Source organism: Canis aureus, chromosome 26 (genome assembly GCF_053574225.1).
Source record: "Canis aureus isolate CA01 chromosome 26, VMU_Caureus_v.1.0, whole genome shotgun sequence".
In the NCBI taxonomy this organism is placed as follows: domain Eukaryota; kingdom Metazoa; phylum Chordata; class Mammalia; order Carnivora; family Canidae; genus Canis; species Canis aureus.
The window spans coordinates 10,411,394-10,436,762 of record NC_135636.1 but is presented as its reverse complement, the minus strand read 5'-3'; the positions used below and the strand labels follow the sequence as shown (position 1 = coordinate 10,436,762).

The 25,369-nt window shown below is 41.4% G+C and overlaps 3 protein-coding genes across 4 annotated transcripts in view; 2 read left to right on the top strand and 1 right to left on the bottom strand.

Moving 5' to 3' along the window:
• OVOL2 (ovo like zinc finger 2) overlaps positions 1–15,207 on the bottom strand; it is a 78,103-nt gene extending 62,896 nt beyond the window's left edge. Inside the window, exon 1 of the mRNA XM_077872079.1 lies at positions 13,430–15,207. The gene's annotated coding sequence lies outside the window, so the exon portion shown is untranslated. The remainder of the gene's footprint in view (positions 1–13,429) is intronic.
• Positions 15,208–15,233: 26 nt separating this feature from the next.
• Positions 15,234–18,541, top strand: PET117 (PET117 cytochrome c oxidase chaperone). Of its 2 annotated transcripts, none has more exons than XM_077872082.1 (2): positions 15,234–15,439; positions 18,392–18,541. In XM_077872082.1, exons 1-2 carry the CDS (start codon positions 15,344–15,346, stop codon positions 18,539–18,541), a joined length of 246 nt encoding a protein of 81 aa, XP_077728208.1. In that variant the 5' UTR covers positions 15,234–15,343. The 2 variants fall into 2 exon arrangements, 1 of the variants encoding a protein (XP_077728208.1); XR_013364771.1 differs by lacking the exon at positions 15,234–15,439 and adding an exon at positions 15,452–15,854 and having other exon boundaries at positions 18,392–18,529.
• Positions 18,542–18,845: 304 nt separating this feature from the next.
• KAT14 (lysine acetyltransferase 14) overlaps positions 18,846–25,369 on the top strand; it is a 35,256-nt gene continuing 28,732 nt past the window's right edge. Inside the window, exons 1-2 of the mRNA XM_077872077.1 lie at positions 18,846–19,104; positions 21,051–21,169. Coding sequence (XP_077728203.1) covers positions 18,846–19,104; positions 21,051–21,169 — 378 coding nt within the window. The remainder of the gene's footprint in view (positions 19,105–21,050; positions 21,170–25,369) is intronic.

Genomic DNA, 25,369 nt, shown 5'->3' with positions numbered 1-25,369 from the left:
TCCTGTATCCACAGCCTTTCCCATGGTGAACTCATCATTCCAATTAAGATGAAAACTTTGGAGTCATTCTTGATGGTCTCCTTCTCTTAAACCCCACACTCAATACATCAGCAAATCTGGTAGATTCCATCTTCAAAGCACATCTAGAATTAACCTACTTCTCATCATCCTTGCAGCTGCCTTCCAGGAGTAAGATACCACCACTTCTCGTTAGGATTAACAAGATGACTTACGACTGGCCTTTTGCTTCTACTCTTATAGTCTATTATCTACTCAGCTGCCAGAGTGATGCTTTCCAGTGGTAAATCTGACTGTGTCAATTCTCTTCTGAGAATCCTGCAATGGCACTCATTTCATTCAGAGTAAAAACCAAAATCTTTCCCATGTTCTACAGGGCACTAAATGATTTGGCTCCACCATTACCTTTCTAATTCCCTCTCTTATCATTCTCTACCTTGATCATTTCACCCTCACCACACTACTCTCTTTGTTGTGCTGCAAACATGTCAGGCATGGCCCCTCCTCAGAGCCTTCACACCTACTCTTCCCTCTGTCTGGAACACTCTTCTCTCAAAGGGCCACCTGGTTCTTCTGTCAGCTTCTTCCCATCTTTGCTTAATATCATACTGTCAGTGAGGTCAACACAGATCATCATATTTGTAATTGTAATCAGACTTCTCCCCACTGGCACTCCTAGTCTTCCTACACTGCTTGGTTTCTCTTACTACATTCCAACAGATACGCTATGTTACATTATCTGTTTTCTCCACAAGAATCTCTTAAGTTTAGATATTTATCAGTTTTGTTTATATACATATATTCCAAGTACCTAAAGCAGTACCTGACACTTGGTAGGCACCAAATAAATATTTGTTGGATGAATTTAGACTCATAGATACAGGAAATAAACCAATGAACACAGAGTGGGGGTGTGGGCAGCAAAATAGGTGAAAGGGATTAAGAGGAACAAATTTTCAGTTACAAAAGAAACGTCAGGGACATGTAATGTACAGCATGGGAATATAGCCAATAGTATTGTAATAATTTTGTAGGGTGATAGATACTAACTAGACTTATTGTGGGGATCATTTCATAGTGTATAAAAATATCAATATACATCTGAAATAGGATGTTATATATCAATATTCCTTCAATAAAAAAATACTTGTTGAGTGAAGGAGTGAATGAATGAAGAATAAGAACAGAGATGAATAAGAAATCACCAGAGAATTCTTATTTGCAGATTCAATCTATCAGTAAGGTTGGGGAGGATGAGGGGATAGAGAGAGATTTCTGACTGTGAGTAGTCAGTCTTGGTTGGTTGAGGAGAGGTAAAGGCTAAAATAATTCACTAACCATGAACCCTATGTTATGAGTAGAACTCTTCATGTCTTATATTATGTCCTGACCTTTCTTCCATACATTTCTCCTGCAAATAGCACCACAGAGAACTCACTTCCTTCAAAGATTAAATGATGATGATAATAATTGCAGGAGAAGAAGAAGAAATGGTAAAGGATGTATACAGATACGCACAAAGAAATAAAAAAGGAGAGGGGCGGCTCAGTCGGTTGAGCATCTGACTCTTGGTTTCAGCTCAGGTCATGATCTCATGGGTTGTGGTATCTAGCCCTATGAGCCATAGTATAGTGGGCTCCTTGCTCAGCAGGGAGTCTGCTTGAAAGGTTTTTTTCCCTCTGCCCTTCCCCCTGCTTGTGCTCATGCTCTGTCTCTCTGCCTCTCTCTCAAAATAAATAAATAAATTTTTTTAAAAAGGAGAAAAAAACAGGAAAAAATGGTAGATGAAGAGCTTTTGCTCTTCCAGGAGTAGACCAAAATTTGACCATATGTAAGCTCAAGAGCATAAATTAGAGCTCCACAAGATTAAGTAAGCTATAATGAGACAACAAAAGGAAATGAAGGGAGTGACATGGGTAAAATGATGGACTAGAAAGCCCTACTTCAAGGAATCTCATTTACCTACAGAAACATTGAGAAAACAACCAAATGCTGTCTGAATAAACATTATAGGAGCTCTAGAAACCAACAGAAGATTTTCAGCAACGAACCAAATATTCTATCAAGCAAAAACACCTTCTCAATGGTGAGAAAGTTTTATGGTAAAGGTAAATACATAAATAAAAATAAAATCCATATCATGATAGTATTTCATATTTTATAATATATTAAACTTTAACATTTTACATTTTATAATTGCAACACTGTAACTCCACTTTTTTTTAAGGTTTTATTTATTTATTCATGAGAGACACACAGAGAGAGAGAGGCAGAGACATAGGAAGAGGGAGAAGCAGGCTCCCTGGGGGGAGCCCGATGTGGGACTTGATCCCAGACCCCAGAATCGTGCCCTGAGCTGAAGACATATGCTCAACCGCTGAGCCACCCAGAATCTCATGTAACTCCACTTTTTATTTCCTGCAGGACTTAAAAGACAAACGCATAAAAATAATTATGTTAGAGTGCACAAAATTACATAAAGATGTAATTTGTGACATTAAGGCATAAGAACATAAAGAAGAATAAAGCTTTATAGGAATAGAATTTTTTTTTTATTTTTTATTTATTTATTTATTTATGATAGGCACACAGTGAGAGAGAGAGAGGTAGAGACACAGGCAGAGGGAGAAGCAGGCTCCATGCACCGGGAGCCCGATGTGGGATTCGATCCCGGGTCTCTAGGATCGCGCCCTGGGCCAAAGGCAGGCGCCAAACCGCTGCGCCACCCAGGGATCCCAGGAATAGAATTTTTGTGTGTAATTGGGGTAAGTGGTATCAATTCCAATTAAATAATAATAACTATAAGATGTTGTATGTAATCCCCAGGGTATCACAAAAAATATCTATAGAATATACATCAAAGTAAATGAGAAGGACATAAAAAATTAACTAAACACAAAAGAAAGTAGTAATGGAAGAAATGAAGGACAAAAAGGTTATAAGACCTACAGAAAATGAATAGCAAAATGGCAGAAGTCATTCTTTATCAGTAATTCATTTTTTAAAGACTTTATTTTGGGGGGCACCTGGGTGGCTGAGTGGTTGAGCATCTGCCTTTGGCTCAGGCTGTGATCCTAGGGTCCTGGAATTGAGTCCTGCATCAGGCTCCTTCCAGGGAGCCTGCTTCTCCCTCTGCCTATGTCTTTGTCTCTCTATGTTTCACATGAATAAATAAATAAAATCTTAAAAAAAAAAAAAAAAAGATCTTATTTTTAAGTACTCTCCACACCCAACATGAGGGTCAAACTTGCAACCCTGAGATCAAGAGTCACATATTTTACCAACTGAACCAGCCAGGTACCCCTTATCAATAATTACTTTAAATGAAACAGATTAAACTCTCCAATCAAAAGGCATAGATTAGCAGAATGAATTTAAAACATGATCAAACTATATGCTATCTACAACAGACTCACTTTTGATTTAAAGATGCAGAATAGGGCAGCCGGGGTGGCTCAGCGGTTTAGCACCGCCTTCAGCCCAGGTTGTGATCCTGGAGACCCAGGATCGAGTCCCGTGTCAGGCTCCCTGAATGGAGCCTGCTTCTCCCTCTGCCTGTGTCTCTGCCTCTCTCTCTCTCGTGCTCTGTGTCTCTCATGAATAAATAAATAAAATCTTAAAAAAAAACTGTTATAAGAGACAAAGAAGGACATAATATGTTGATAAAAGGGCCAATTCACCAAAAGGATATAACAATTATAAACATATGTACATCAAACATTAGAACATCAAAATAGAAGGAAACATTGGCAGAATTGCAGGGAGAAATAGACATTTCTATAATAATAGTAGAAGACTTCCACATACTACTTTCAATAGTAATAGACACTCAATAAGGAAATAGAGGACTTTAACAACGCCATTAAACAAACATATATAGAACACTCCTCCCAACAATAGCATATACATTTTTCTCAACTGACTTCCTGAACACTTTCCAGAAAGACCATATGTTAGGCTGAAAAACAAGTCTTAATGAATCTTAAAGGATTAAAATTGAAGTATCTTTTCTGATCATGATGTAATGACCCAAGAAATCAATGACAGAAGGAAAACTGGAAAAGTCAGAAATAATTGCAAATTAATCATCATGCTTTTACATTAAATTCCACACCTGAAACTAACATTACACTGTATGTTAATTAACTGGAATTTAAAGAAAAACTTGAAAAAAGAAAAAATAAACAGCATGCTTTTATATAAACAATGGATCAAAGGAATAATGACAAGGAAAATTAGAAAATACCTTGAGACAAATGAAAACAAAGACACAACATACCAAAATGTATGGGATTCAGTGAAAGCAGTGCTAAGAGGGAAATTTATAGTGATAAACGCATACATTGAAAAAGAACACATATCTCAGATCAATAACCTAACCTACACTGAAAAGGAGAGCAAACTAAACTCAAATCTAGCAGAAAGAAGAAAATAATAAAGATTAAAGCAGAGATAGAAATGAAATAGAGAATAGAAAAACAATAGAAAGAAACAGGAAAAAAAACCACTAAAACTAAAATTTCTTCAAAAAAAATCAATGAAGTAAACAAACTTTAAAAAATATCTAGGGGATCTCTGAGTGGCCCAGCGGTTTGGCGCCTGCCTTTGGCCCAGGGCATGATCCTGGAGCCCCGGGATCGAGTCCCACGTCGGGCTCCCGGCATGGAGCCTGCTTCTCCCTCCTCCTGTGTCTCTGCCTCTCTCTCTCTCTATGTCTATCATAAATAAATAAATCTTAAAAAATAAATAAATAAAAATATCTATTTTATTTTAAGTAATCTCTACCCTCAATGTGGGGCTTAAACTTACAACCCTGAGTTGAGAGTTGCATGCTCCACCACCTGAGCTGGACAGGAGCCCCTAAACAAACTTTTAGTTCAATTGACTGGGAAGAAAGGATATAAAAGACTCAAATCATCAGAATCATAAATGGAAGTGTGGACATTATTACAAATTTTGTGGATATAAAAATGATTGTAAGAGAATATTATGAATGTTTATATGCCAGTAGACAGGATAACCTAGAGGAAATGGACAAATTTCTGGAAACAATCTAACAAAACTAAATCATGAAGAAATAGAAAATCTGAATATATCTATATTATTGAGATTGAACCACTAATCAAAAACTCCCAACAAAGTAAGGTCCTGGGTCAGATGACTTCACTGATGAATTTTACCAGATATTTAAAGAATGAACACTAATCCTTCCCCGACTCTTTTAAAAATTGAAGAAGAGGGAATACTATCTCACTCATTCTATGAGACCAGTGTTACCCTGATACCAAAAGCAAAGACACTATAAGAAAAGAAATTTACAGGCGTAAAAAGAAAAAAAGAAAAGAAAAGAAATTTACAGACCAATATCCCTGATGAAAATTGATGCAAAAATCCCCAATAAAATACTAGCAAACTGAGTACAAATGATACTTAGCCATGCAAATAAAAAGTTGGATATGTTAAAGAAAACATACCAGCAAACCAAATTCAGCAACATATTAAAAAAAGATTATCCATCTTGACCAAGTAGGATTTATTTCTGGAATGCAAGCCTGGTTCAATACACGAAAATCAATCAGTATAACACATCACATTAATAGAATGGAGGAGGAACCCACATGATTATGTCAGTTGATACAAAAAAAAATTTGACAAAATTTAACACACTTTTTAATAAAAAAAGAAAACCACACTTAATAAACTAGGAACGGAAGGAAGCTTCCTCAACAAGATAAAGGCCATGTATGAAAAACCAATAGCTAACATCACCCGCAATGGTAAAAGACTAAAAGTTTTCCCCTAAGATCCAGGACAAGACAAGGATGCCTTTTTGCCACTTCTACTCAACATGATACTGAAGTCCTAGCCAGGGCAACCAGGCAAGAACAAGAAAAGTCACCTACATTGGAAAGGAAGAAGTGAAATGATTTCTATTCACATATAACATACTTTTATATGCAGACCCTTCTGTAGAAGTTATACACAATAAAACAGAGCTAATAAATTCTGCAAAGTCGCAGATACAAGATCAATGTAAAAAATCATGTGCATTTTTAGGGATCCCTGGGTGGCGCAGCAGTTTGGTGCCTGCCTTTGGCCCAGGGCGCGATCCTGGAGACCCGGGATCGAATCCCACGTCGGGCTCCCGGAGCATGAAGCCTGCTTCTCCCTCTGCCTATGTCTCTGCCTCTCTCTCTCTCTCTGTGTGACTATCATAAATAAATACAAATTTAAAAAAAAATCATGTGCATTTTTAAAAAAAATTTATTTATTTGAGAGAGAGAGAAAGCATGAGTGTGGGGGAGGGGCAGAGGGAGAGGAAGGGAGTCTCAAGCAGACTCCCCACTGAGCACAGAGCCCCATGCAGGGCTTGATCTCAAGATCCCAAGTTCATGACCTGAGCCAAAAGCAGGAGTCGAACGCTTAGTCGAACGCTTAACTGAATGGGTCACCTGGGCACTGCTCGCTGCAATTCTATACATGAAAAATGAACAATCCAAGAAAGGAATTAAGAAAACAATTCTGTTTAAAACAGCATCAAAAGTAATAAAATACTTAGGAATGAATTTAACAAAGGAGAAGAAAGACTTGTACATTGGAAATGCAAAATATTACCCCCCCCTCAAATTACAGAAAGAGAGAAACCAATGGAAAAAGATTTCCTGATGAATTGAAAGACTTAGCACTGATGGTGACAATATTCCCCTACGTGATTTACAGATCCTATGCAATCCTTACCAAAATCCAACTGGTACTCCTTGCAGAAATAGAAAAGCCAGTTCTAATATCCCTATGCAATCTCAAGGGACCACAAATTGCCAAAGCAATCTTGAAAAATATCAAAGTTGGAGGATTCAGATTTGATTTCAAAACTTATAAACCTACAGTAACAAAACAGTATTGTTCCGTCTGACATTAAGACAGACATACAGACCAATGGGATGGAATAGAGACCCCAGGAGTAACCCCTCACATGTATGGTCAATTTTTAATAAGGGTGTGAATTTTAATAATAATTCATAACAAATGATGCTGGGTGAAATTGGGGGAAAGGGGAGTCTTTTCAACAAATGATTCTGGAGCATCTTTTTTAAAAAATATTTTATTTATTTATTCATGAGAGACACAGAGAGAGAGAGAGACAGAGACACAGGCAGAGGGAGAAGCAGGCTCCATGCAGGGAGCCCGACGTGGGACTCCATCCCAGGTCTCCAGGATCCCGCCCTGGGCTGAAGGCAGCGCTAAACCCCTGAGCCACCCGGGCTGCCCAATGCTGGAGCATCTTGTGCCAGAAAGTAAGCAAGTGTAAAAAAAAGGAAAACCCACATTGGTAGGGATGTGTCACGAGTACAGGAGCCAGCTGAAGGAGCTCTCAGTGGTCAAAACTGGAATAATTTGAGCCACAAGATAAGGTGATGCTGCGTTATGGCTCAAAGTGTAAAATAAATATGTGTGTGAATCCATACTGATATAAATAAATGATTGAATATGTTACTAAATGGGAGAGAAGAGACAAATCTCCTACACAGAATTCCAAATAAATTAAAACAGCTCCTTTACTGAATTCACAGCAATCAGTTTCAGTGCTAGAGGAAACACTGGGTTGGGCTTATTGAAATGAAGTCTATTGTCTCCAACATATTCCCTCCTAAGGGATTTTCAAGGGCACTTTCAATGGTGATTTTTGCTTTCCATGCTTTCCATGCTGAGGGCTGACTTTAGAAGTTAAATCTGAAGAAGATCGGGCCCTATTATAAACACTGCCTGTTAAAGCCCACTACAGGGCCATACTCGAGGCAGGACTCCACGTTTGCTTTTTAAATAGTTCTAAGGGTGCTTTATGGGGTATCATGTGATGTGATGTTTCTACAGTCATTTGGTGCTGAGACTGGAACATTGACCCCAAAATCAGATGCTGGTACCAATTCAGCTGACAGCCTCCACCTTCTTCCTAAACAAATCAGCCCCTGGCTGCCTCCTTTCTCTATCAGAGCCCTGCCCCATACAACCTTCTCATTCATTGCCTTAGGTGTCCAGCCTCGCATGTTACATTTGTGCCCACCCATCTATCCCACTTTATACCTATGTCTTCCTGTGAACACTTCCCACTAGAGGACTGATGATTAATAGTCCCTAAAACAGAAGTGACTTGGAAACCTGGCTTTCCCATAATAGCTGCAAAGACCTGGCCCCGATTCAAGCCCACAAAACACGAGCCAAATTACACACTGAGTGGTGAAGGCATTTTTTTTTTTTCAAATCTCGCCCTTGTATGAATTAAGGTGGAACAAGCATTATGTGACCACATTGTTCAAATATAGGGAGATGATTGTACTCCCCTCCCCAACTTTGTTTGCATTTCTTGGTTCTTCTCCAACCCCCTGATTTGCAACTATACTTCTTTTTGATGCCCCCTCTTTCTTAGAAGAGGCCAGAGGGGAGGGTAGAAGGCAGTGTGGGGCTTCATCCCCTAGGAATGCAGAGCCAGTGAGAGGTCTTTAAGGAGGTCAGATTTATATTTTTGTGTTAGAAATCAAGCTCACTCTGATGGCAGTTGTTGTGTCTCCCAGTGATTTTACATAGGAAGAATTATCATGCAAGCAATCAATCTCAAAGGGACGTCAAGGGTTGAAAACCCAGCGAGGGTAGAGTATCCTGAAACCCACAGGCTCCAGTACACCTGAGTTTGAGCAGATATACTTCTGAGGCTTCCTGTTTTAATATCATCACTAGCCCCCTTTTTTCAATCAAAACTAACATTGAAGGGACAGGAATTGTGAATGGAGCACCGTTGTCCTTCTATGGTGAGAGGAATAGAGAGCAGTGGTCACTCTGGTCATATCTGGGTCAGTCGAAAGTTGTGAGAGGTGGGAGCTCATGTGAGCTCAGGATACCAGGACACTAGAAGAAAGGCAGAGACATGAGGTTCAGACATTCTGGTCCACGAAACAAACTGTACTAAACTAGCCATGTTTCCAAATCTTTGTCCCATCCTGATATACATAAAAAAGGGATATTTGCATAGCGCACTGGGATCAACTTGAGGGAGCTTGGATAATTCTAAACAGAGCTTCATGGAAGGGAGCCTGGCTAGCTCAGTTTGTAGAGCATGGGACTCTTAAATGCAACCTCACAGATAATAATTATTTACATAGTCTTTATATATATTCTTATAAAAATAAAAACAAAAAATCTATGGTATTCTATGAGAAGAAAAATGAAAACAAAATGTTGGGGCAGATTTAAATATTGAATCCATGTAAAATTTCCTGATAACAACTCTGTGTTGTTGTTGTTGTTTTTATTTTTATTTTTATTTTTTTGTTGTTGTTTTTAAATGAAACTATAGCTTGTTTCTCTGTGTCGTTTTTATACCAATTTTTATGTTTAAACCTGCACAGAGGGGTGGCTGGCTGGCTCAGTCAGAAGAGGGTGTGTGACTCTTGATCTCAGGGTCATGAACTCAAGCCCCATGTTGGGTGTAGAGATTACTAAAAAATAAATAAGCCTTAAAAAAATAAAAATAAGGAAATGAAAAAACGTCTGCACATAAATCCTGATTAAGACATTTTAAATGATAATCTTTTCTGTTCTTGATAGTTACGAGAAAAAAATTTCCTTGGCACAAGAAGCAACGATGATAAGACATAAAGCCATTTTTTCTATCATTTCGTACTTTTATGTAAGACTTGTATAGAAGTAGGTCATATAGTAAAATCTATGTGCCACTTGATTAATTTTCATGAACTCCCAGTACCACAAGCAGATGAAGAAACAGAATGATACCGGGGCACCTGAGTGGCTCAGTAGTTTAGCATCTGCCTTTGGCTCAGGTCATGATCCTGGGATTCCGGGATTGAGTCCTGCATTGGGCTCCCCGCAGGGAGCCTGCTTCTCCCTCTGCCTGTGTCTATGCCTCTTTCCCTCTGTGTCTCTCATGAATAAATAAATAAATAAATAAATAAATAAATAAATAAATAAATAAATAAAATCTTTTTTTTTTTTTTTTTAAAGAATGATATCAGCATCCCAGAAGCCCCACACATGCTTCTCACAGCAGATACTCCCTCTGCCCTCCCAGGAGGGTAACCACCATGCAGACTTCTGGAAGTGTAATTTATACAGATATGCTTGTGCCCCTGTCTTTTGGTGCACATGTGTATGCGGTTCCGTTGAGCCTATATCTGGGGATGAAGATGCTGGGTCATGGCGTTCACATCTGTTCAGCTCCAGCAGAGATAGTTGAAGTGCTTCCAACCCACAGGAGTACAGAGCGTTCCAGCCGTTCCAGGTCTTTGCCAACATGTGGTAATGTCAGTTAAAGTCATTATTTTTTTAACAACGATTTACAAATTTACAGCAGTCGAAATTATATTTAAAGGCTATAAATAAATAAATAAAGGCTCTAATAGCTCTTTTCTTCCATTAACAACGGTAATGTTAACTTTTTTTTTTTTTTTTTCTGATAATGGGACGGGATTTTGAATCCAAAGGAACTCAGTCACACCAAGTATTTGGAAATGATGAAACTAATGCATAGTTTGGGCAAGCTGGGTGGGAGCCCTCCCTGCCACCCCAGCTAAGATGTCACCGAAAGGCCCACTCAGCTACAAACAAAGAGATATTGCCCAAATATATGAGGCAAGGATTCGGGGCCACTCTCAGCAGTAGTAGTGACAGGAGCCCGCCCCCTCCCTCCAGGGCCGAGGGGTTCCCATCTTCAGGCTCCCTAGCAGGAATGCCCCAACTTGCATTATGGCCACATGCCTGTCTTTGGTGCAGCCATGATACTAATTCACTGTCTCGGTCAGAAAGCCATGGAGGTAGCAGATATATCATTGTCACCACAGTACAGAGGAGGAAACTGAGGCCCCAAAGGTAAAGGATTGTCCCCTGAGTGAAGCCAGAATCCCTGCTTCCCACCCCCTCCACCCCCACCGTTTATTCCTGCAGAGCCGTGCTCACAGTGTCCATCTTCTGAGAACAATATTCTGTTGGATGCTGCAAGGCTCTCTTATCAAAGGGAGGAGTAGAAGACCCAAAAACAGAACTCCAAGGGGCTACATGAATGGGGCACATTTCTCAGAAGTCCATTTTCCAGTGAACATCCCAGGGAGGCGAATGCTATTGTCCCAGAACCACGGAGAGTTCCTGTCAGTTTCCCTGTTCTCTTCCATTCTCTCTCTCTGCCCCCTCTCCCATCAGGTGCCTAGTCCGGTCTTCCTCTCTCTTTCCTCTCCCCCCTCTCCAGCCTAGCTCTCTCCTCCTATTTTTTAAGTAGCTAAAATACAGGATTGGAAGATTCTAGACACACGTGTTCTCCTTGTATCTATTGACAGAAGATATATGTTCTCTGTTTTAAACTTTAAACCAGGCACATTTAATCTTTTATGTCTTCGAAAATAAAATTAAAAACCAATTAGGTTGCTCTGTAACTTTCTGGCTGTGGATTCTGGGTGCTTTATGTACCACTCTGTGCCTCAGTTTCCTCATCTGTAAAACAGGAACGCAAACAGCACCTATTTTGTAGAGTTGTTGTGAAGATGAAATGAGTTGATACTTATAAACAGCTTTTTTCACTTACTTGAACAGCTTCAGTGAAATAATTAATGTGCCATAGAATTTACTCTTTTAAGGTGCCCAATTCAGGGGTTTTAGTAGAGTCAGAGTTGTGCACCCATCATCATGATCTAATTCTAGAACATAATTATTATCCCCAATAGGAAACTCATTTGCAGTCACACTCTCTATCTCCCAAATCCCCCAGCCTTTGGCAAACAGTAATCTGCTTTATGTCTACAGATTTGGACACTTTCCTATAAATGGAATCATACAATACCTGGTCTTTTATGTTTCTTTTACTTAGCATACTGTTTTCAACGCTTCAAAGTTCATCTATGTTGCAGCATGTATCAATACTTCTTTTCTTTTCATGTATACATAATATATTTTTTCACCTTGGTGCTTAAAAATTTTTAATTCTAAAATTTTCCTACAATTTATTTTCTTCCTAACTTTATTGAGGCATAATTCACAAATAAAAATAGTTTATATTTACAGTATACAATGTGATGATTTGATATACCTATACATTATGAAACAATTACTGCAATCAAACTCTTTTTTTTTTTTTAAGATTTTATTTATTTATTCATAGACACAGAGAGAGAGAGGCAGAGACACAGGCAGAGGGAGAAGCAGGCTCCATGCAGGGAGCCCGATGTGGGACTCGATCCCGGGTCTCCAGGATCACACCCCAGGCTGCAGGTGGTGAAACCGCTGCGCCACCGGGGCTAGCCTCAAGCTCTTTAATACACCCATGACTTCACATGGTTATCTTTTTGGTGTGTGGTGAGAACACTTAAGAACTACTCTCTAAGGAAATTTCAAGTATACAACACAGTGTTATTTACTATAGTCAGCATGCTGTACTTTAAGGTCCCTAGAACTCATTTGTCTTATAACTGAAACGGCCAATAGGTAGATGACAAGGTTCTCGACATCACTAATTGTCAGGAAAACACAAATTATAACCACAAAGAGGTATCACCTTACACCTGTTAGAGTGGCTGTCATCAGAAAGACAAGAAGTCACAAGTATTGGCAATGGTGAGGATGTGGAGTAAAGGGAACCCTTGTACACTGTTGGTAGGAATATAAAGTGGTACAGCCATTATGAAAAACAGTATGCAGATTCCTCGAGAAATTAAAAATAGAACTACCATTTGATTCAGCAGTTGCACTTCTGGGGTATACATCCATAGGAAATAAAATCAGGATTTTGAGGAGCTATCTGTACTCCCATGTTAGTTGCAACATTACTCAAAATAGCCAAGATATGTTAACACTGTGACCACTGACAGATGAATGGATAAGGAGTATGTCATTCTCTCTCTCTCTCACACACACACAGGAATATTATTCTGCCACGAAAAAGAGGGAAATCCATTTTCTTTTTTTCTTTTCTTTTTTTGGGGGGCGGAATCCATTTTCAACAACATGGATGAACCTGGAGGGTATTATGCTAAGTGAAATAAGCCAGACACAGAAAGACAAATACCATCTGATCTCACTTCTATGTGGAACCTACAAAAGTCAAAGTCACAGAAGAGAGAGTAGAATGGGGGGAATGGAGATGCTGAGAAAGGGATAAACAGCTTTGAAATGCACACAGCACACTGATGTCCTAAGTGTCCTTCAACATTACGAAGTGATTTTCTTTAACCCTCCCAGTGGGTCCGTGGGTCTCAATTTTACGCCCTCTCACTTGTCGTAGGAGCTCTGCCCCTCCTTACCTCTGTGATTATTTCAGGAGCACCTCTTGCTGAGATTCTCTGATGGTTAAGCAGGACTCTTCCATCTAGTTTACCACTGAGAAAAAGAAAGCAAGGAATTCAAGACCACTAAGTACCTGGCTCCTGGAGGAGAGTTGCTAGAAGGTTCTGACAGAAAACTGGGTCTTGAATCTTGTATGTTAGATGTGACTCTGGAGCAGGATTCCACACCCACACTTGACCTTGGGGAACAGTTCATTGCTGTTTTAGCTTGGGTTGCTGTAACAAAAATACCGAAGACTGCATAGCTTAAACAACAGAAAATTGTCGTTATGGAGGCTGGGAAGTCTGAGATCAGGGTGCCAGCCTGGGTGGGTTCCAGGGAGGGCCCTTCCTGGTTTACGGATGGCCATCTTCTCGCTATGTCTTCATGTGGTGGAGAGCAAGCTCTAGTCTCTTGCTCTTCTTATAAGGACATTAATCCATTCTGCGGGCTCTACCTTTATGACCTTATCTAAACCTAACTACCTCCCAAAAGCCCCATCTCCTATACCACCCCACTAGGGGGTTAGGATTTCAACCTAAGAGTCTCAGCAGGGGGCACAAACATGGAGTCCATAACTACTGCTACTTGCCTACTTTTCCTGTCTTTTTTTGTTGTGATTTTTGGATATAGGAGTCTGCAGTCATTTTCTCACATACCAGTCATTTATGTGACAATGACCACACAAAATATCCTGCTGAGGTTCATAAATAATTAAACAGATAATCCACGTTTTGACACTGTTAACATATAAATGATTTTTAAAAGTAGAATAAAACTACACTTCAAGAAGACAAATTGAAAAATCAGTCACGATAGAACGGAAGGCCATCTAATTCTGACAAATTCTAAGGCCATGTAGGTCTGTCTGCTGAAGGCTCACTGGCTTACAGAGAAAAATACCTGGAGTCCATCACAAGTAAAAAGCAGTCTAATGCAGTTTGTTTTGTTTTTTTCTTCTATTTGGAAAGTATACAAATATACTTGAATTAAAGCGCTTCCCGTTCCATAGTCCATTAAGGCAGGAACCCAGGTTTCCAATTCAATGGTACATCTTTCTCTGGCTGAGAAAAATGACATGGACAAAATGTGATTTGAAAAGAGTATTTACATTTTTTTGTTTCATTACAGTTCTTAAAAGTGATAATCCCCTCGTGCCATTTACGCTGGAATAACAGAAACTGGAATAGCGAAGCCCCACAGCAGTGAACGACCGAGAAGCCCCGGGTGATGCTAAGCGAGCCCCGGCCCTCAACGCCGTCCACGGTTGTTTCCACAGGAAGCAGCCTGCTGCGTGTGGACCCCAGCGGGAGTATTCCACTAACTCCAACACTCCATTGCCTGCGCTGCCAGGTACTTCACAGCTTCTGGAAAGCCACACTTCTTTCTACCACAAGGAAAAGTGAAAATGGCGCACCCTATCATTCATTCATTCATTTTCCGAGAAACGTGGGAATCGGGAGCCCCGTCCTGCCGGCGCAGGGCTGAGGCAGCGAAGGTGGACGGGCGACCTCCTGAAGATCACACGCGCCGTGGCCGTTCGGATGCTCTTTAGGCTTTTAAGGAAGGTTTCAAGGAAAATCAGAGACTGATCCGCCAGCGCACAGCACCAGGAGGAAATCAGGCGGCCGTTCCTACGACGTTTTGTTACGAATCTTCAAGCAAAAACTACATCCTCCGGCGGCACCAGCCCCGCCAAAGGGGCAACCAGGCTGCTGTGGAGCGAAGGCCCCGCGGGTCCGCGTCGCGCTCGGAGGAGGCGGGGCAGGGGGGCGGGGGAGCGGCTCTCGGTCGGGTCCCAGGCCCGCGCCCGCAGGCACGCTTTCCGCGGAGCAGACGCCGCTCGGCTCTCGATTGCTCGCGCCTGGCACGTCGGCGGCGCACCGGGCGGCCGGGGCTCTGCGCTCGAGCGGTCGAGCCTGACCCGCACCCGCACCCGCGGAGACTAGCTCGGCCGCGGCCCCGGGCCCCCGGCGGGGAGGAGGAGGCCGCAGCGGCGGGCGCGGGGATGTCGAGGAGCTCGAAGGCGGTGCTGGGCCTCTCGGTGGTGCTGACGGCGGCCACCGTGGCCGGCGTGCATCTGAAGCAGCGGCTGGACCGGCAGGTCGGTGTCACGTGACCGCCTCTTCCGGGGCCCGCGCGGGGCGGCGGCGGCGGCGGCGGCGGCCTCGGGCCCTCGGGTCTGTCTCCGCGTGCTTCTCCGCCGCTCTTCGTCTCTCCCTCCCGCGCTCTCGCCCCCGCGGCCGGGCCGCCGCGTCCTGGCCCGCGCCCGGAGCCCCGGCGCCCCCCGCCAGCCTGCAGCGGCGCGCATCTGCGGCGTCTCCCCCGGGCCGCTGCGGAGTCGCGGCGGGGAAGGGGTTTGCGTGGGTTCCCTCAGCCGGGGGTCGGCTTCGCCCCAGCCCCAGCCCCAGCCCCAGCCCCGAGGTTGAGGCGCCATCCTAATGTGTTTCCGTGCCAGTGAGATTTTATCCCAGGATTAACGAGGCTTCCCGCATCCACTTTCCGTGCCTTTGCCCAAGGTAATTTGGTGGATTCCCGCCCCCCCCCGCCCCCCCCCCCCCGCCCTCGGTGTTTTAAGGAGCAGTTTGCGATGGAAATCCTGTTCTGGGAACTAGAGATGCCAGCCTCCGTATTTTCTTTTTTCCGTGCCCTTCCTTCTGGAAATAGCCGTGGCCTCCTGATGGGTAGACCGCCCGTCCATTCTGTGTCTCTCAGGTCATATTTTCTTTACTCTGGCTGGCAGATGTGTAATGACCGATCTCTGTGTGTCGGGCACCACACTAGGCACGTGGGGAAACAAAGATAAGGACCGGCCTTCCTGAGTCTGTCAGTGATTCACAGCAGAGCTGAACGCTGGCTGGGCACAGGCACCTAGGCCAGCGCGTCTGTCAGGGTTGAGCCGAGTTCGCCCGGGGTGAAAGTAATGAACGGGGTGAATCACTAGTAAACGGTCTTTTCTTGCATCGAGCTGGTCAGTGTGCTTAGTATACAGAGATGAAGCAGAAGAGGTCTTTGTCCTCCTCCGAAGTCTGGAAATCCGAGAAAGGTGTGATGGTGTAAGAACTTTGGGGAGGGGATATTGAGGTGAATGACGACAGCATGAAAGAGGTTAGAGATTTGGGAATAAAGTATGACTTCTAGGGGGGTAGCTTTTGGAGTAGAGGCAGGAGAGTCCTCTTCTAAGAAGTGAAAGGAAATGAGGGTTATCAAAAGAAATTTGAGATGGAGCAGAGAATGGTGTGTCCAATGTAGCGCTGAGGTCAGAGAAGGCAGGAATTTTCAGAGTGTGGGTAGCGTGGGTGAGACCTTGGTTCTGAACTAGCTGTGCATCTCATGTTCCTGGGAAGTTTTTACAACATAACCTTCTCCAGATCTTTTAAATCAGAATCTCTTGGAGATGGAATGGGGGGAGGCTTAGGTATGTTTTAAAAGCTACCTAGAGAATTCTGACATGCAGCCAGAGTGGAGTATCACTATGCTAGAGAGTGGAAGAACAGAAAGATTAAGATATTTGGAAGTCAGATGAAGAAACGATTGACCAGAACAACCTGTGTTTATTTTACGTCTGGTCATTCATTCACTGTGGACTTTCTCTCTAGCCTGCCTGGGAAGGAGTAAAACAGATGATTGACATGGTGGGTGTGTTGGAAGGTTCAAGGAAACAAGAAATAAAATAATGACCATAGTTTTCTCTCATTTTTTTTGACTGCCTACTACGTACCAGGCACCGACATTGATCCTTACGGGAACCCTGTGAAACGAGTAGTACATGAGTAATGGTGAAGAGGTCTTCTTGGTGGTTAGTAAGGCCGTTAAGGGGAAGTCACAGGCAATCAGCGTATATTAAAACTTGGAGGAAGATAGCAAATGGTGGCAGGAAAGCAGGTTCCTAAGCTATATGCTGGAGTCTGAGAAAGGAAGGGTAGGCTCTCAGAGGCAGGTACGGAAAGAATGATTCCAGCGGATGGCCTGCGCTTTGGGGGGCAGGGTGGGGTGTGTGGGTGGGTGTGTCATGGTATAAGGAACACAGGACCCAAGAACTGGAGAGGGAGGAGGCAAATGTCTTTGCACATCTAGCCAAGGAGCGGTGTTCCAGAAAGTTGATTTTTGGTTGTGTTGTCTGTTCCAGCACGCTTAAATTCCCCAACTCCTCCGTAATAATGAATGAACCTCTAGGTCTGAAGGAGGTCTGGCAAGTAGGTATTCTGTGAGTTTTTTAAATAGACCTAATAATTTAAAACAAAAAAACGAAAACCCAGGCCCTGGACCCCACTCTCATTAATTCTACCTCACAAGGCCACTGTTAAAGACATCAGTTTGTGACCTAAAAGACTATAAAATGGTAGTTATTAGTAATGACTGGATTTTTGCTTTGAAAAGTCTCACCTTAGGCGCTAGGTCCATGTTCTGGAATTTTTTTACCAGTCTTTAGTGCTTATCAAAGTATCACTGATGGGTCTTTATTTTTTCCTCTGCCAGTAGCATTGTATTTTTTTCCATCTCTCTCGGTTATATAATTGGATAGTAATTCTGTATAATTTTTTACTACTTCTCTTTACACACTAGAAGAAGCCAAGATCTTTCCTTTCTTGTATCCTGACTATTTAAGTTTCTGTAATCTTTTCTTTTTCTTTCTTTGATGTTTTATTATTCAGCTACAATAATTGATGACAGGAAAGTAGTTCATACAGTTACTATAGTAAATCTCACCAAGTCTTTTTAAAACCTAGAATACCAATTAAACTTTTAAAGTTCAACACAGGAGCAGTTTTTTTCTTTTTAAATTAATGTTATTTCCCATTAAATTCTATACTGAATGTCCAGTTCAGGAATTTCTTAAAATGTAAGAAATCATTTCTACTGGTGGAACACACTACCAAATTAATCTGATGGTTTATTACATTTTATATTTATACAGAAAGTTGAAATAGTAATTGGGCATTTGGAGTCTGAAAGTTTTAGTGGTTTTTGGTAGCACTGTTATTCCGATTGAATGGCACAAGGATGGGAACCACCTGTTTAGGGTGTTACTAAAATCTGTTTCTTACGTTTTTAGAGGCTTCACGATGGAGTGATCAGAGACATTGAGAGACAAAATCGGAAAAAAGAAAACATTCGTCTTTTGGGAGAACAGATTATTTTGACTGAGCAACTTGAAGCAGAAAGAGAGAAGATGTTATTGGCAAAAGGATCTCAAAAAACATGACTTGAAATGAATGTCACATATTAATGGGACAGTGTTGAGAGTGGTTGTGCCACTGTGGATGGAGAATAGCTTAGTGAGGTCTTCCAAGTTTGCTTTGGTCACAGTCCTTTCAAGCTTGGCCAAAGAAAAGGACAGTGGATCATATATTCTAAATTATTGCTTTAAAAGTCAGTAAATCAGGCAGACACTCTTCTGAAGAATTTCTGTCAGTTTGTGTGATCCTGATAGAAGCCTCTTTGTAAGCTTGGTGTCTAGAGTTTAGGATTATTAGTGAAAAGCACCTTGGAACCTGTGAGAGGAAGGGATGGATAGTAACATCCACCTGAGTAGTTTGATAAGCCGGCATGATGATGAAGCCACCAGAACATCTACCTCAGAAGGGCTGGAGGAGGGGGAGGTGGAGGGGGAGACTCTCCTGATCGTGGAATCGGAGGACCAGGCTTCAGTGGACTTGTCTCATGATCAGAGTGGGGATTCCCTCAACAGTGATGAAGGAGATGTGTCGTGGATGGAGGAGCAGCTGTCCTACTTCTGTGACAAGTGCCAAAAATGGATACCGGCCAGTAAGAAGCTTCTTAATTCCTTTGATTTGTCAATTACTATGTGAAGGTTTGTTTTTTTAACCTGTGAACAAAACATGAATGTAAAATGGACCTAAATAAAAAGATAATTATTATATTTATCATCAGTTTAGTTGGCTAATGACAGATTTATATAAAACGTAGATAACATTTGTATTAATAAAAATTACTATCAACCTCATGTTAAATTAACATTTTTGATGGCAATCCAATAAAAATCAGAAAATTGGAAATTCTGCGTTATTTAAAGAATTAGCCACATTGTTCTAACAAGATCATGTTATGGATTTGGGACCAAATAATAGGCCCAGTATAGAATTAAAGTTCAAGTTACTCTGGTAATATTTAACTCCCATGGAAAGCTATTGTTAAATGCTGAAATCAGAGTTAGCTGATTAAAAGTATTTTGTGCTCTTTTTCTGGGACCATTCTTGTTTTCCACTTGCCGGCCTCCTCGATCTGCTGGCAAGAGATACATGCACACACATTCCCCTGATACCACACTCTTTCAGCTTAATCTTTGCATCTGCCAGCTTCTTGGCTCTCAAGGAGTATGCTTTGCCAGCCATCATGAGTCTTACCAAAACAGGATTTTCCCATTAGGCAGAGACTAGTAAAGACATATGTACCAGAAGAATTCTTTGTGTAATAGAGTTTGTAACTGGTCAGAGAAATTTCTGTGTATGTATGTATATGTATGTACATATACATACACATATACATACACACATGTATACACATGTTGATGTGAAGGGGGTCATTTTCTGGTACGTGGAAATGTGTCTAACATGAATTTAACTATTCAGATTAAGTTACTAATAATAAATTAACATTGTCATAGGAAACCTTCTAGAACTTGCTATGCATTAGCTAGTGTTTGTTTCTGAGCAGTTTCTGATTATTGATTCATGCACCTGCCTGAAGATATCAGTGACATTCCCCTTGTCCTCTAAGGATGTATTTTAAACTGTCCTTCACAGTTGTCTCCCTGCTAACTTCTTCAGCTTCTCTGTGTGGTGTCCTTTCCCCACACAACCAGAACTTTGTATTAGAGTAAGCTTTTAATTCTCCACAAACAACTCTTTTCTTATCCTAAGATCTTAGCATCTCTTAATTTCTTCTCTGGAATATGTGTCTCTCCAGCCCCTGTGGCCTCCCTGCCATACACACAGGCACCCCTCTTCACCTGGCCAATTCTAGTCATCCTTCAGGATTCCTGTAGACCCCACTTTTTCTAGCTCTACCATCTTCCCAGCATGGTTTGGGTCTCCCTTCTGTGTGCCCTCTCGTTTCCCTAAGCCCACACCACATTCTGTTCCAGAGGTTACCCTGTCTCCCAGAGCATCAGCATCACCTGGGGAACAAAAAATTCAGAGACTCAGACTCCTCTTTCAGAGATTGATTCATTCTGTGTGGGATAGGCCCAGGCACTTAAAAACAAAACAAAACAAAAAAACACTCCCTGGGTGATTCTGATGCACAGTGAGGATGGAGAACCATTGTGCTATTCTGATGACCTATTTTCTCATCTGTGGCCCTTAGAATTTATAAAATGCCAAGAGCAGGCTTTCGTATTCCAGTTCCTGCACCAGTGCCTGCCATGCAGTGGGAACTCAGATACTGCTTGAAAGAATGTATAAAGACATCCATAGGAGTCAGGAATGTTAACAGTTGGAAAATCCAATGACAGCAATAAAAACTTGCTTTTCCAGTATCTTTCTCCTTAAAATTAGGGAACCACGATCTCAACAGGCATACACTATGTTAGAAAAATAAAAATCTTTTCTTCTGCCTTCCCTATTCTTATCCTGCTATCATGGGTTGGCTGAAAAAGAAGAAAAACATGGAAAGTGTGGAAAATCTGGTTGATAAACTGATAAATACTGCTGTAGATAAACCTATGATGTGCCTTTTTGTTTTTCTCCTAGGTCAGCTGAGGGAACAGCTCAGTTACCTTAAGGGTGATAATTTTTTTAGGTTCACTTGTTCTGATTGCTCGGAAGATGGCAAGGAGCAGTATGAAAGGCTGAAGCTCACGTGGCAGCAAGTGAGTAGAAAGCTTTTCCCCTCAAATTTATGAATTCGATCCCCCAAAGAATTTAGTGGAATGAATATTCAGAGAATGAGGAGCTTACTTCTAGGCTCTTGAGCTGTTTTGGGGTCGTTGAGCTGTTTATTTCACAATGACCGTGTAATGAAGTTAGACACTTCAAATACATGGAGAAAGGACTTCTTTGTAAAAATACTCAATGCTAACTTAGTGAATTAGGTTTGAGATTCTTGAAAACCTCAGACACAGAATTTCATATTGGAATTGAAAAGGAGGTCCACATGTTTCTGGCAGCCATGTTTAGAACAATAAAACCGTTTAAAAAATATAAAATTGCCACATTAGAAATAGTTTTGGGAGGTATAATGTGGCTCAATTGCAGAAACTGACATAAATCCAGGTTTTCTGTATTTAAACCCAGACATGCGTGATTTTTTTTTTTTTTTTTTTTTTTAAGATTTTACTTATTCATGAGAGACAGAGAGAGAGGCAGAGACACAGGCAGAGGGAGAAGCAGGCTTCATGCAGGGAGCCCGACGTGGGACTGAATCTTGGGTCTCCAGGATCATGCTCTGGGCTGAAGGCGGCGCTAAACCGCTGAGCCACCCAGGCTGCCCTTGAATATATATATATATTTTTTTTAATTTATTTTTTATTGGTGTTCAATTTGCCTACATATAGAATAACACCCAGTGCTCATCCCATCAAGTGCCCCCCTCAGTGCCCGTCACCCAGTCACCCCCACCCCCTGCCCACCTCCCCTTCCACCACCCCTAGTTCGTTTCCCAGAGTTAGGAGTCTCTCATGTTCTGTCTCCCTTTCTGATATCCTTGAATATTTTTTGTTTGAGGTATACCTTTGTCCACCTTTTAACCATCTCTAGTACCCGCACCCTAATCCAACCCAACTATAGCCTGAACGATAGCTTTTTCGTGATCCCCAGATTGCCTTAATTTTTTTTTTTCTTAAATTACTATGTTTATAACAGGGTACCAATGTCAACAGTAAGTTCTAAAAATGAACGAATTATATGTTACTTTCTCAGTATTTATGTTTATTCACTTTAACAAATAGTGCCTACAACAAACCCGGTGCTGCTTAGGCCTGGAAACTGCTGTGCTGAGCGAAGCAGCTAGGTAGCTGGCCTTCTAAGCATTTATTTTAGACAATAAGCAGACAAACACGTTAATTACCCATAGCACTTTTTTTTGCCATGAAGGAAATAAACAGGGTAATGAGGAAGAGAGATTAGATGAAATGATCTTAGCCACTTAAGATATTCCTTATAAACTGCAATTGCTGTAGCAGCTTTGACTGTTATCTCAATTATCAGTGCTTCACTGGGAGATGTGCTAATGAAATCTGTCAGGGGTGAATTTAGGGAGGATTTTTTGACTTAGTTGAAAATATGCAAGTGGAAAATGAAGGGGAGTTTGTACTGAGGATATAGTCTCAAATTTTATAAATGTGATGTTTTTCCCATCATGTACATGGGATATTTCTAGGCAAGGTCAGATTGATATTAACAGATTATTCTGAGGCATATACCCATGGCACATTTGCTTTTGATCTGCAAGTAGCTTCTCAAAAAGCTGTAAAATGGAAAAATAGCAAATATGTATAGTTCACTTGCAAGAATATGAGTTTTCTGTCTGTGGAAGTTCTTTTGAAAAGGACAACTGGCTTTTGGTTATATTGTTCAGAAGATGTAATGTTGGTTTAGTTTGTATATTTAATTAGGCCAACATCACTTGAAAATTATGTTTTCATTACCAGAAGACAGATTGATGGGAGATAATACCCTGGTATGATAAAGTGGTAGATCAGACACATCTGGTTCTTGGTAAACTACTGACCATATTTTCTAGTTGCACCTAAAAAAGCCAGCCTCTCAAGAAAGAGCTGAAAGAAAAATCAGATGCTTTTGGTTAGAGTCTATTGATGTCAGCAAACGGTGTACTGGGATGTGGGTTTTCTGTCTTTTTTAAATCTTAAATTTTGTATTTGTTGATTTATCAAAGTAATAAATAGAAATGCATATTTGATCACAAAATACCATTTGTAAATAGGTCTGGTCTCCTGAACTTTCTTCCATGCCCTTTCTTTGTGTCCTTTCCACCTTAGTGACTTGTGAACAACAGTTGGAAATTCAGGAGGAACTTTATCCTGTGTTTGGGAAAGATAGGGTACTTGTTACATTCTCATCTTGGACACTTATTCTTACATGGCAGGTGAAGAATGTACCATGATCTGTACTCCTTTTTCTAGGTGTTTTCCAGTAGGGACTTGTGAAGTAGCTACTGAGGCTGTGTCAGCCCTGGGCTCAGCAGCCCTGGAGATACACTGTTACTGATGGGATTGGGCTGGTAAAAAACAAAGTATGAGAGCAGAAAACTGAAGTAGGATTCATTTCTTTAAGATTATAGATTCCAGGAGAGGAGGAAAACCAGGTCTTTCATATATTGAGTTTGCAGTTTGCTCATAAATATTAAGTCATTATAGAAGAAGTTATTTTCAAGTAAATATGTGAATTTCCACTTTTTAAAGTCACGAGATATTTCAAACATACAAAATAAAGTAGCAGACAATGTTTCTACCCCTGAGATTAGCTGCTAATACGTGTGTCTTCCATGTGTCTTCCCGTACTCTAGGGGTCTGGGAGTAGGCAGAAGCAGCTCATTTCAGTCTGTCATTAAAGTATTTCTTGAATAGTAACTGTTTTAAGTTGTAGTAAAATATAAATAACATGAGTTTACCATTTTATCTATTTTTTTAAAGATTTTTTTTTATTTATATGACCCAGCACAAGTAGGGGGAGCAGTAGGCAGAGGCAGAGGGAGAAGCAGGCTCCCCATGGAGCAAGAAACCCAACATGGGACTCGATTCCAGGACCCTGCAATCATGACCTGAGCCGAAGGCAGACGCTTAGCTGATTGAGCCACCCAGGCATTCCCATTTTATCTATTTTTAAGCATTTAATTCAGTGGCATTATGTACATTCATGTTGTTTTGCAACCATCACCGCCATCCATTTCCAGAACATTTTTATCTTCCCAAGCTGAAATTCAGTATCTGTTAAGTAGTAAGTCCCTATGGACAGTACCTCTTTTAAGGAAGATGTTTGTTGGCTGATACGAACCTGTTGCTAGAGTGCATGGAAGAACTTGAAAACTCTGTTGATGGGATTAATTGTTTGGTTGGCCATCTGGAGGATTCCTGAGTCTAGGGAGTGGAATTACTGGAAGTGTTAGCATTACCAGGCCCTCGGAGTCAGAGGTTCATCAGGGTTCTTAAGCTGTGGGTATAGGTGCTGGGGAGCCTGAGTTGCAGCTTACTAGCCCCCTTACACTTTCAGAATCCTCCTTCTGGAAAGAGGAATCAAGTTAGATTCTTTTTCATGGATTCTCTGTCCCCTTTGTGATTTCAGGGGCCCCAAATCAATCATTGTTTTTATTAGGTTGAAACGTAGTTTTGAATAGGTGATATAGTTTTGTCCATCTACATGACATAATGTAATTCAAAATTGCGGGCAGCCCTGGTGGCTCAGCGGTTTAGCGCTGCCTTCAGCCTGGGGTGTAATCCTGGGGGCCCGGGATAGAGTCCCGCGTTGGGCTCTCTGTGTGGGGCTGCTACTCCCTATGCCTGTGTCTCTGCCTCTCTCTCTCTCTCTCTCTCTCTCTCTCTGTCTCTCATGAATAAATAAAATCTTAAAAAAAGAATTGCATATAGATGTAAGAAGAAATTCCTGAAAAGATAGTAATTAAATATGTCAGAAGTGATTCATTCTTTCTTTTTTTTTAAGGTTTTATTTATTTATTCATGAGAGATACAGAGGCAGAGACACAGGCAGAGGGAGAAGCAGGCTCCATGTGGGGAGCCTGATGTGGTACTCGATCCTGGGTCTCCAGGATCAGGCCCTGGACTGAAGGCGGCACTAAACTGCTGAGCCACCCAGGCTGCCCGAAGTGATTGTTTCTTGAAGGTATATCTAAAGTGATTTTTACCTTCTTGGTTCTTCTCTCATTATTGAAGTCTTTTACAGTGAACATGTGTTAACTTACATTTCTAGAAAACGCTTCCCAATTCAGGGCCATGAATTCATTACCTGTAAACAAGCAAGGCTAAACCAGATGAGAAGTTTTCACATGGAGCTCTTGGAGCCTTTGAAAGTGGGCTGAGCAGCTAGGCCTCTTGCCT